Source organism: Nyctibius grandis, chromosome 30 (genome assembly GCF_013368605.1).
Source record: "Nyctibius grandis isolate bNycGra1 chromosome 30, bNycGra1.pri, whole genome shotgun sequence".
NCBI classification, from domain to species: domain Eukaryota; kingdom Metazoa; phylum Chordata; class Aves; order Nyctibiiformes; family Nyctibiidae; genus Nyctibius; species Nyctibius grandis.
In genome coordinates, this window is record NC_090687.1 from 1,387,739 (window position 1) to 1,400,436 (window position 12,698).

At 60.2% G+C, this 12,698-nt stretch overlaps 1 protein-coding gene across 1 annotated transcript in view; it reads left to right on the plus strand.

The window, feature by feature from the left end:
- The first annotated feature begins 960 nt into the window (after window positions 1–960).
- ABCA3 (ATP binding cassette subfamily A member 3) overlaps window positions 961–12,698 on the plus strand; it is a 35,270-nt gene continuing 23,532 nt past the window's right edge. The window contains exons 1-3 of the mRNA XM_068420097.1: window positions 961–1,004; window positions 6,922–7,023; window positions 10,797–11,061. Coding sequence (XP_068276198.1) covers window positions 6,970–7,023; window positions 10,797–11,061 — 319 coding nt within the window. The 5' untranslated portion in view covers window positions 961–1,004; window positions 6,922–6,969. The remainder of the gene's footprint in view (window positions 1,005–6,921; window positions 7,024–10,796; window positions 11,062–12,698) is intronic.

Genomic DNA, 12,698 nt, shown 5'->3' on the forward strand with positions numbered 1-12,698 from the left:
GCTGGCGGGTGCTCCCGAGCGCCGGGGCAGGGCACAGCATGGAGCGCGGCCGCCCGGGATCGGGACGGACGGACGGACACACGGGCACCGAGCGGGCACCGGGAACCAGGGAGGGTTCCCTGTGCACACGCACCAGTGCACACACACACGTGCACACACACAGAGCAACACACGCGCACAGTAATGCACACAGAGTAACACGGACACGCGCGTGTGCGCACACCGTAATGCACTCACGGAGGGGCACACACACGGTGAAACACATGCGTGTGCACACAGACATGCTCTCACACACTCACAAACTCTCACACATATATACACACACTCACTCTCTCACACATATATACACACGTATATATACACACACACATATATATTCACACACTCACACACATATATACACACACACATATACACACTCTCTCACACACATATACATACACACACACATACACACACGCATACACATACATTCACACACACACATATACACACACTCAGATGTATATATTAACACACTCTCTCACTCGCACACACACTTATACTCACATCTACACACTCACACTCGCACATACACATATATTACACACACACTCACATATACACGCACTCACACACACATTCTCACACATATACACACTCTCACACACATACATACACACATATATTCACACACACTCACGCACACACATGCATACACATATATTCACACACACACTCACACACACATATACACACTCACATGTATATATTAACACTCACACTCTCACTCACACCCGCACTCTCACACACACACACTCACACATGGACGTGCACACTCACACACTCTCACTCTCTCTCACACTCCCCCCCGCCCCACACACTCACGCCCCCGATCCCGCACACTCCCCGCCCGCCCCGCGCCCTGGCCCCGCCCGCCGGTGCGGCGCGTGCGCGGGGCCGGGCTGTCGGGGCGGGCGGGGCCCGGGACGGAGCCGCAGCCGCCGCCGGAGCCGCCGGGCCCGGTGAGTGACCGAGCGCCGGTGAGGCGGGGGGGGCGAGGGCCGGGGGGCGCCGGCCCGGCGGGGCAGTGGGTGCGCGGGGACAGCGGCCTCTCCGCGGCGGGGCGGCCCCGCCCGGGGCTGCGGCAGCCGCCGGGGCCCTTGGCCCGGCTCCGCCCGCTGCAGCCGCCGGGGCAGCGCCGGGGCCGCCTCCGCGCTCCAGCGCGGTGCCGGTGGGTGCCCCGCTGCGTGGGGCCGGGGCCCGCGCGGTCGGGGGCGCGGCTCAGCCCCGGCGCGCTCGGACCTCGGCGGCCCCGGGTGCGGCCGGCGCGGATCGCGTCCTCCCCCGGCAGCGGCGGGGCGGGGGGTGCCGGGCCGGAGGCGGGTGGAGGAGGCGGCCATGTGCCCGGGCGGCGCCGCGGCCCTGCCAGGCTCCGCTGGGGATGCCCGGACGGGCCTGCGTGGGTCCCGGCACCGGGAGAGGGGCTGCGCCTTGGGGGTGACCTGGCCGTGATCTGCAGCCGGGGCTGGGGCAGGGGTGCCCCGTGTCCCCCCTCCCGAGTGCGCCGGGGGTGCCTCGTGTCACCCCTCCCCGGTGCACCGGGGGGCAGGGACAGCGGCTCTTGGAGGGCACCCGGCTGCACCCCGGGGCGTCTTGCCAAGCAGGTACCGCGATACAAACACCTTCTGAAGGTATAAATGAGCCGCCGCCCGGGTCTCTGGGGTTCAGGCGTGTGAAGCCGCTGCTTCGCAGGCTATTTCTGTGTCTGCTCTTACCCACGGCAAACACGGCCCGAGCGGAGGTAGCCCTGAGGGAAGGGAGCTCACCCAGGCGTTGTTTGCCGTGGGCTCGCAGCGTGCCCGGGTGACGTGTCCTGCCCGGCCCCGGCTGGGTGGCTGCGACGCAGGGGGTGGTTTGCACGAGGGGTCACAAGAAAACCCCCATTGGGCTCCTGACCTTATTCCTTTGCCAAATCCACCAGGCCGCTGAATTTGGAGAGACTTTGGCTCTTTATGTGCAACTGCAAACTCTTTGGACAAACCAGTAAGGGTATTTTTAAAGCAAAGGGTACGACCAGCTCTGATGCAGCAGCTTCTCCCCTCCTCTCCTGCCCAAGCGCACGGGCTTGTTGTGGACGTGATTCAGTCACCCAGGAGCCTGCCAGGCTCCCCGGCTGTGCCGGCCCCCTCCTTGCCTTTCTCCAGGCCCAAAACTGACCCCCAGTTCTGCAAACAGGACCCGGACCTGGCACTGTTTGTGTTTACTTCTATATTTTGAGGCCTGAAGTTGCTGTCTGGGGAAAAAACAGCTCCGGAGGGGACACAGTGGAAGGCTGCGCGGCTGCTGGGTCAGCAGCTCCCTCGCACCCCGCCGGGCTTGCAGCCTCCTGCAAAGTTTTATGGCTCTGTTTGCCCAACCTCTCGCGCTGCGGTGGGTGGGGGTTTTCGTGGCTTGGCTGTGCTGTAGTTCTTGTATCTCTGCGAACAGTGAGAGGAGGAAGAAAAAACCATCAGCGAGAGCTTCATGCTCCCAGACGCCCGCGGCTGAGCTGGCGGCCGCCGGCCCCGGCTGCTTTTTGCAGGACCTGGCTGTAAGAGACAGGACTTCCTGGCCGTGCAGGCGTCGGAAATCACCTGCTTTTCCTGGAAACGCTGGCCCAAAAAAATCCTTCCCCCGGCTGTGGGTGCTCGTGCTTCTAATTTCCCCCCACGGGCGCTGCGGGGAGCGGGGAGGCATTTCCTGCTCCGGCAGCAGCGAGCAAAGCACCCAGGTACCGACAGCCCTTGCCAGGGATGTGATCACAGTCACAGCCTGGTTTGGGTTGGAAGGGACCTTAAAGATCATCTCATTCCAACCCCCCCTGCCACAGGCAGGGACACCTTCCACCAGACCAGGTTGCTCCCAGCCCCATCCAACCTGGCCTTGAACACTGCCAGGGAGGGGGCAGCCACAGCTTCTCTGGGCAACCTGGGCCAGGGTCTCACCACCCTCACAGCAAAGAATTTCTTCCCAATATCTCGTCTAAATCTCCCCTCTTTCAGTTTAAAACCGTTCCCCCTCGTCCTGTCACTCCATGCCCTTGTATGATGCCACCACCCTGGGCATCACGTGGTCCTTGGCACGGCCATGGAGGTGGAGGCACCTGGCAGGGTCTGCAGCTCATCTTCTAGGGATGACATAGTGCCTCTGCAAGTCGGTGGGGAGAAACGCTGATTTTATTGAAAAAAGAGGCAACGTCTGCCATTTCCAGGCCTCGTTTCTATGGAAACGGGACATCAGAAGAGCAGAAATGTGGCGAGTGCTCTGAAATCACTGCCGGCTCCCGGCAGCACATGGCCTTCGCTCGGCTCGCCCAGCCCTTTTCACTGAGACGGCGGCTGGGGACGGCCGGCTCCCAGCGATGAGGCGGTGTGGAAGTGGGTCAGGAGGTGGGATGCTGTGGCCTTGATCCCTGCCGATCCTCAGCCTGTCCTCAGCTAAATCCACCGGCAGGAGAGCTCTGGTCCGGGCTGGCAGCTGGCACGGCCGCCGCGTTATCCGACATGGCTCGGCAGCGTGGCAGGGGCTGGTGGTGCCGGCTGGGCGCCGAGGACCTCTCTGGCTTCCACCCCTCTGGGCTGCAGGCGGGCAGGAGGGTCTCCTTCCTCGCTGCCCTCCCTGGGGGTGACCAGGGCGAATCTGTGCTCACGTATTTAGGAGACTCTTCCTCCCACTGCGGCCGGGCGCGGGGAGCAGGGTATTTCCAGTGAGGGGGAGAGGAACTGGGTTGTTCTTCCAGAAAGCTGGTGGTGGTTGTCTCTATCTTCCTCCCAGATCTTTGTCTGTGCCTCTCGCTCGGAAAGCCAGTCTCATCTCGCGGCGCGTGGTGCTGAGGTCAGGCAGGAGAGCAGCTCCGGAGGGACAACCTGACCTGCTGCCGCGCGAGGAGGTTGCGGGGTGTCCTGCCAAAGGTGGTCCCAGACGTGGGCACGGGGGTGGACGGGGCCCCTGCCTGGGCTGCCCGTGGTCACAGGCATCTCAGGGCTGATCCAGGCAGCACCTTCCAAAAAAAGGCTTTCCCTTCTGCATTGAAAAAAAAATCACTTCTGTGGATGCCCAGAGCCTGGAAAATCATTTTTGCTTTCACATCTGGTAAGAGTAGCACTGTTGTAACTGAACTGCTTCCTTCTCGTGTTCTCCAGCGAGCAAAAGGTCCAGTACGGGTTTTCTCGGGGCCCTTAAAAGCTTGGAAAAAAAATTTATTGGCAATAATGAAGTTTTCCGCCTTTGCGTAGTGTTTGCGTTGCCCAAGAGCTGCTTGACATTTTCTCGGTGACGTACCGGCCCTGACGGCAGCTGTAAGACCCGGGGGGGTGTGGGGTGCTGAGGGTGCCGTGGGGCAAGCAGGAGGTGGGATCCCTGCGAGGGCAGCAGCCGTCTCCAGCCAGACCCTGTCGCGTTTGTCGTCTTTTAAACAAGCAAAAAGTTTGATTGCCTTGAATTTGCTCTGGATTCCCTTCGAGCGAGCGCGGGAGGAAGGTTTCTGCCCCCGGGGGGGCTCGTTTGGAGGTGTATCGGATCCTGCCGCGTGCGGTACGTGGGGCTGGGGAGGTCCCAGCGGGGGCATTTCTGCCGGGGCACAGCTGGAGACACGGTGCTTTGCGGTGAGCTCGGAGGTGTTGAAGCTGAAATCTGGCAACAGCCGCCTTTGCAAAGTCCCCTTTGCTGTTCCTTCCCCGCTTGCTGCTCGGAGGGTGTGTGAAGGGCTCTTCTGGGGTGTCTGATGGGCTGCAGGAGGGAACCTCTTCTGCTTTCTGTTTTCCTCTGAGTCCCAGAGCAGGACTCTCGAGCACAGATCTCTTTTGCTGTTGCAGGAATCTGACTTCTGCACGTGGAGTGGCAAAAAGGTGGTGTTTGTTTTTTTTTCCTCTCTGAGAAAGCACCTGGGTTTTGGGTTGGGGATGGGAAGGTGTGTGCCGAGCCAGGAGGACGCTTCTGGAGGGCTCGAGGATGTAGCTGTAGGTTAGGCTGGGTGGATGGCTGCTCGTTGCTTCCTCTGCAGACCTACGTGGGTTTTAGCTTGCTCTCGCTGCAGCTCGGTTGCTCCCAGCTCTCGGTGCTCTGCTCACGACATGCATTCACCAGTCACCGGTCTGGGAATGGGTGACCACCCCTCTCCTCTCGCTGCAGCACCCCAAACTCTCTGCTGAGGTTGGCGGGTGCTGGCTGAATCCAAGGAGACGATACCATCCCAACCGGGGCTGGAAAATGTGCTGTTGAGCATCTCCCGGGGCGTTGCGGGTAGGTAGCGTGTCCCTCCTTGTCTCTGCAGCGACTTTGGCTGCTGCCAGGCGTTGGAGCAGAGGCTCTCGGAGGTGAACCCGGCAGCTGCCCGCTTGTGGAGGGTACAGCGGGGATGATGGGTGATGCTGGGACCCAGGTTGGCCCCGTTGCTGTGGGAAGAGGGGTTTTGCCGTGCTTGGAGGCTGAGGAGCTGCTCGGCTGGGGGCTGCCCTGCGTCCAGCAGCGCGGGCGGGCGGCTCTGCTGGTGCCAGGGCTGCCCCTTCGCTGTGCCGCGCTGCTGGGCGACTCGCTGTGAGCACGCGGCCACAGCCCATCCCCTGGTGGGACAGCAGCGCTTCATAGAATAGAATCACAGACTGGTTTGGGTTGGAAGGGACCTTAAAGGTCATCTCATTCCACCCCCCCTGCCACGGGCAGGGACACCTTCCACCAGACCAGGTTGCTCCAAGCCCCATCCAACCTGGCCTTGAACACTGCCAGGGAGGGGGCAGCCACAGCTTCTCTGGGCAACCTGGGCCAGGGTCTCACCACCCTCACAGCAAAGAATTTCTTCCTCATATCTCATCTCAATCTCCCCTCTCTCAGTTTAAAACCATTCCCCCTCGTCCCGTCGCTCCATGCCCTTGTAAAAAGCCCCTCTCCAGCTTTCCTGTAGCCCCTTCAGGCACTGGAAGGTGCTAGAAGGTCTCCCCGGAGCCTTCTCTTCTCCAGGCTGAACAGCCCCAGCTCTCTCAGCCTGTCTTCATAGCAGAGGGGCTCCAGCCCTCTGAGCATCTTCGTGGCCTCCTCTGGACTCTTTCCAACAGCTCCGTGTCCTTCTTGTGTTGGTGCCCCCAGAGCTGGACGCAGCACTGCAGGGGGGTCTCCCGAGAGCGGAGCAGAGGGGCAGAATCCCCTCCCTCGCCCTGCTGGCCACGCTGCTGGGGATGCAGCCCAGGACACGGGTGGCTTTCTGGGCTGCCAGCGCACGTTGCCGGCTCACGTTGAGCTTCTCGTCACCCATCACCCCCAAGTCCTTCTCCTCAGGGCTGCTCTCAACCCATTCTCTCTTCATCGGGAAACGCCATGCAAACGGAGATGAAAGCAGCTTGGAAGGGTGGCAGATGCTTCCCAAGACGGGGAGGACATGGGTGTATCGTCCTCAAGTGTATCGTCTTTGAGTGCCGACCTTCCCTTCCGCTTCTCTGCCCTTTTCTCATCCTCGCCTCTCCAAGGAGGGTTTGTGCTGGGAAAGCACCGCTAGCGTTGCACAACCAACCCTTCCCGTTGCAGGAGGCAGAGGGAACTCAAAACCTTCACCGGTCCCAAAATAACAGGCTGCAAGGAGTTTCGTGGCCTTCCTTGGGCTGGTGTTTGCTCTTCTCTAACCCAGTGCTCCCACTGCTTTAGGAAAGCTTTCTCTGCATGGTGCTGGTGACGGACCCCTGGTGCCCGCAGGCTGGGCTTCTGAACAGCGGCCTCCCTCTTGCAGGGAGGTTTTGGAGAGGGAACTCGACAGTTATTTTCCCCCCGTTTGGGCCGAGCCAGCTGTTGCCACATCAGGCTGGAAACAGGGAGCTGCCCGTGGGATGCCGGCTGGGTGGGATGCAGGGTGCTGCCCTCCTGCCACGCAGCTCTGCGAGTGCCCGGCGTTCATGGCTCTCTCCTCTCTTCCAGGGTCCTGCGGAGCGGCGGCGGTGGCCGTGGTCCCCTGCTGATGGGAGGATGGTTGTTCTCAGGCAGTTTGGGCTGCTGCTCTGGAAGAACTACATCCTGCAGGTACGCTGGTGCCACGCTCTCGGGGGGCTGCCTCTGTCACTGCTAAATGTGGATACATCTAAACGTGGACACATCAGAGCTTGCCCAGGGTCTTAATTCTCCAGCAAACCTTCACCACGGGCCCAGGGCATGGAGGAACACAGATCTGTTTGTGTGTGTGGAGTCACCCTGCTTTCGTGCCAGGGAGAGCTGGGCAGGGCTGCGTGCTGGGTTGTCCCTGTCCCCTCGGGCGCACGCTGTGCCGTTCCCCTCCGCCCGCAGTCTGGCCGTGAGCTCGGCTCCCCGTCCCGCGGGGCAGGGTCACCCACGCACCCTCCTGCGCGATGGTGGGTTTCTTGAGCTGTCTGGTTATGCAGCCACCTCTGGAGGTGCTGATTTTTTCCTCCATTACTTTTTACAGCCCTCACAAGCACCTTTTGGGGGTCTTAAAGAATTAAACTACCATTGTCCTGGTATCTGCTCCCAGCCCAGCTTGCTGCGTGGCAGCTGGCTGACGATGAGGGATTTCGGGACCTCCGTGTCCTGCTGACCAGCAGCATCTGGCCGGCTGCTGCAGCCCCTTCTGGCAGCGTGTGGGTGCTCCTGGGCGGGTGCTGCGGCTCCGCTGGGACCCAGAGCCGGCCCTGGCAGAGGGTGGAGGAAGAGGAGGGAGCAAAGATCGCCGCAGCCTGGCTTTACGCTTCTGCAGATCAGCAGGATGTTGCTTTAAAAATAAACACAAGGAAGAGGGAAGGGCTGGCTGGGCTGCCTGCACCCAGCCTTCCTGCAGGCAGGGAGCGGGCAGCGGGGCTCGGATGTGACCCAAGGGACCGAGAGCAGGTCTGACTTGGTCAGGAGCATGCCCCGTGGGTGGGTGTGTTGGCCAGCCCCGTGAGTGCCCCCCGTACACCTCAGCCACGTGCAGGACAACCCCCATCCTCTCTGCAGGGGAACAGCACCATTAAATGGTTGGACTTGATGATCCTAAAGGTCCTTTCCAACCCAAACGATTCTATGATTTTATGATTCTGTGATTTTTCTGGGTGTGCTCTGGGACAGGGGCACCTCTTGTCATGTTTTCCAAGACCACAAGCTGGCTCAGATCTACCGTGCCAGAATACGACCCAGAGTCTTTGCTCCCCTCCACCAAAAAAACCTGCTCCCGCTGAAGCCGCAGAGCCCCCAAGCCATCACCGCCCCGGTGTGAAGATGGATGCTGGGACACGTGGCTCACTCCAAGCTGGGGCAGCCCCGGGCAGGCGGAGGTGGTGGTTATGGATGAGTGTCCCTGTCACCTCTGGAATACGGCAGCTTAAATGACTTCTGCGGCAGCGAAAGCCCGCGCCGGTAAACGTGGATTAGCCTGCGAGTTGCGGGAGCCAGGCAACCGTTCTGGAGACAGCCCAGGAGACGGAGAGGGGGTTAATACGCTCATAAATCAGCGTGAGGCAGCTGCTCTGCCAGAGCTGCTTTATAAAACCATCAGACATCTGCAGCGTTCACTGTTGGGAGTGTGGCCTTTGGGAAGGCTCCTTTCCTCCTGCCCGCTCGGAGCCGCTGCCTCCTGGCCACGCTGCCGGGGAGAACCACTTCACCCCAACTGCTGCAGGCGGACTGTCCCCCTTCCCGGGAGGGCTGGGCTCCATTCCTGCCCCACCGGAGACTGCGCCCGCCTTAGCATGCCCCACTTGCAGGTTTTTTTTCCCCCTCTATTTAAAAAATAAAACGTTTTTCCACTCTGCAGAGGGGCGGGAGGTGTAACTCCACGGTCAGCACAGCTCGAGGCTTGGTGTTTGCAGGGGTGAAGGAGCTTTGGTGGTGTGTTGGTTACGGCATGGCAGCCCATGGCTGTGATCCGGGCCGTGGCAGTGCCGGGCTGGTGGCCGTGGGGCCAGGCAGGAGGGGGTTTAGCATCACTGAGTGCGGGGACGTCAGGGAGAGGCTGCGCCGTGGGATAAAAAGCAATTGCTGAGCCAGCAAAGTTGTGAGAATAAACCTCTTGGTGCTGCTCTTGCCTGGCGGGGCTCCTCTTCCCAGCCCGGTGGAGGGGAGGGTGGAAAACCCCCCGGGTCTTGTAAAGCCCGTCTTAGCCAGAGCCCTCAGAAGAGGTTAACGCCGCTTCTGCTCTGGGCACGGGAATCCCTGCGCCCCTGCTGACGGGGACACCTCCTTAGCTGTCACCGCAGCGATGGAGGCTTGGCGTGCTGTGCTGCTCCTGCGGCTGGGCTGGGCTGGAGGCAGCTCCGTTTGCAGGAGCAAATGAGGCGGCTGGGTCCAGATTTACCCTCTGGACGTGCCCGGCTGCTGCAGCGGGCGCAGGGCCGAGCAGTGCCCTCCTGCCCGCCGCGGGACGCGGTGTGCTGGCCGAGCTCTGGGCTCTGCCTCCCTCTCCCATCCCTGCCCAGCTGGGCGATGCAGGTTCCAGTGGGAGCAGCCCGGTGCTCCCTGCTCCCCTCCCTGCCGGCGAGCGCGACCCTCGCAGTGATTTTATGGGCATAAATCCATCAGTCAGCAGCGTGTCCTGGCACCTGCAGTAAAACAGATCGGGGGGCTCGCTGCAGGGCCGTGGGCACGCATGGCACGGGTCGGGGCCACCACTCCCCCTGCCCCTCCGGTCAGAGGTGCCCCAGTTCCCCTGGGACGAGCAGAGTTTGGAATGCTAATTAACCTGGGTTGGATGCTAATTAACCTAGGTTGGATGCTAATTAGCCTGGGTTGGTGGTGGGTGTTAGAAGCTAGTGGGAAGTTTGCAGGAGAGGCAGCCCTGGGGGAAACCGGCAGCCAAAACGCTCCAGCTTTGCTGCCCAGATGCATTCACTGAACTCAAGTTCGTTGCCTGGTTGCTGGAACCTCAATTAATAAAATAAATGAGCCGCCATGTTTAGTGCAGACAGGCCTTGGGGCGGAGGCTGAGCTCGTGGGTATGTTCTCCATGGGCACTGATGCCTGTAGCCAGAGGCTCTGCCAGGTCCCGTCGCAGGCTGGGACGCAGAGCCCGTGTCTGCAGCCTCTAAGCTCCAGAAGATCCTTCCCTGGCTGCAACGGCTTTGCTGTGCTCTGCTTTACCTCCCCCCTGCTCGCTCCTTCCACCTTTTCATTTGGTTGCAATACTTTTAGCTCCCAGCCCTGTAAGTGCTGGGTGAGGTTGCTTTGCTTTGGCAAAACTGCCCCCTCTCTGCTGTCCCGGCTGCGGCTGGTCCCCACGGCAGGGACGTCGCTGTGGTGTGGGCAAGCACCGAGTGCTGCCGGCTCCGGGGCAGAGCCCTGTGGCACAGGGCAAGGGCAAATGAGCAGCTCAGCTCGTTCAAACCCTGCAGCGTGGCAGGGAAGGCTTTGCAGGAGGGCGGTTTGAGACAGGGCGGTGGTTGGGGAAGGGGACACCTTGGCTGGGAGGTCCTGGGGGATGCGGGAACTGGCGCAGCGTCGTTCCTGGCCTTTAAACGGGTTGTGAAACCTTGTGAAGTGCGAGAAAGCTTCTGCCACGTGGCATTTGCGTGCCCTGACCCTCGTTACTGTGTTTGATCTACCTTCAGCGTTTGGTTCCTTGACCGGCACAAGGACGGGAAGTACAGCCAGGTGTTGGCCGACGAGAATTTTCCTGCCCAGGGAGGGGGGGAGTCTCCTTCTCTGGAGATATTCAAGACCCACCTGGACGCCACCCTGTGCAGCGTGCTCTGGGTGACCCTGCTTTGGCAGGGGGTTGGGCTGGATGATCTCCAGAGGCCCCTTCCCACCCCAACCAGGCTGGGATTCTGTTTACATCTTATTTTTTCGCATCTTTCTCTTTCCTGCAGAAACGGCAGATCTTGGTGACGGTCATCGAAATCTGCCTGCCGCTGCTCTTCGCCGCCATCCTCATAGCTCTGCGGCACCGCGTGCACTCCGTCAGCCACCCCAACGCCACCGTCTACCCCCCCGAGTCCGTCGATGACCTGCCGGGCTTCTTCTACCGCCGGCACCCCGGCAACCCCTGGGAGCTGGCCTACGTGCCCTCCAACAGCAGCGCCGTCAGGAGCATCGCCGAGGCGGTGGAGAGGGCTTTACCCATCAGCATCCGAGGTGAGCAGGGGCCGGAGGCCGCCACTTCCACCCCAGAAATTGCTATGAATTTTTACTCTAATAAATCTCTATTTATCTAAATCATCTCTACTATATATCTCTATTATCTAAATATCTGCTCTAATAAATCTCTTTTTACTCTAATAAATCCTGATACTCTTATTCCTGGGATGCATCGGGGGTTTTTTCGGAACTTAAAGGCAATGCTTTTATTTTTCTTTCACTAAAACGACAGTATTTTGGTTTGATTTTTGGTTGCATTTTGTTGTAGCTTCCGTCTAGAAAAATATCGCCCTAAAATAGTTAAAGAAAGCGGCTGTCGCTTCCCTGGGAAAAAGTATTTTTGGAAATCTTGTTGCACAGAAAATTTTAGTGCTTCATGTTCCAAACTGAAGATGACGTTGGGATTTTCCCTGAAAGGAGAGCTGACTCCTGCTCTCGAGGAGGAGGAATCGTCTGGGGCCAGACTCTTCTCGGTGATGCCCAGCGACAGGACAAGGGGCAACGGGCACAAACTGAGACATGGGAAGTTCCATCTGAAAGTGAGGAGGAACTTCTTTACAGTGAGGGTGCCAGAGCCCTGGGACAGGCTGCCCAGGGAGGGTGGGGAGTCTCCTTCTCTGGAGACAGAATCACAGAATCACAGACTGGTTTGGGTTGGAAGGGACCTCAAACCTCATCTCGTTCCACCCCCCTGCCACGGGCAGGGACACCTTCCACCAGACCAGGTTGCTCCCAGCCCCATCCAACCTGGCCTTGAACACTGCCAGGGAGGGGGCAGCCACAGCTTCTCTGGGCAACCTGGGCCAGGGTCTCACCACCCTCACAGCAAAGAATTTCTTCCCAATATCTCATCTCAATCTCCCCTCTTTCAGTTTAAAACCGTTCCCCCTCATCCTGTCACTCCATGTCCTTGTAAAAAGCCCCTCTCCAGCTTTTCTGTAGCCCCTTCAGGCACTGGAAGGTGCTAGAAGGTCTCCCTGGAGCCTTCTCTTCTCCAGGCTGAACAGCCCCAGCTCTCTCAGCCTGTCTCCAGAGCAGAGGGGCTCCAGCCCTCTGAGCATCTCCGTGGCCTCCTCTGGACTCGCTCCAACAGCTCCGTGTCCTTCTGTTGGGGCCCCCAGAGCTGGACGCAGCACTGCAGGGGGGTCTCAGGAGAGCGGAGCAGAGGGGCAGAATCCCCTCCCTCGCCCTGCTGGCCACGCTGCTGGGGATGCAGCCCAGGACACGGTTGGCTTTCTGGGCTGCCAGCGCACGTTGCCAGCTCATGGTGAGCTTCTGGTCACCCATCACCCCCAAGCCCTTCTCCTCAGGGCTGCTCCCAACCCATTCTCCGCCCAGCCTGTGTTTGTGCTTGGGATTGCCCGGACGCACAGGGCAAAATATTCAAACCCCGCCTGGACACGACCCTGTGCAACATGCTGTGGGTGACCCTGCTTTGGCAGGGGGTTGGACTGGATGATCCCCAGAGGTCCCTTCCCACCCCAGCCAGGCTGGGATTCTGTCTGTGTGCCCCGTGATGGGTACAGCAGCATCCCACATCAATCCCCCGTGTCCGACAGCAGCCGTGGTGTTTCCCAGCTCTGGCTGGAGCGCACCCCTCGTGTCCTGGACCAAAGTGATGGGTTTGGTGATGG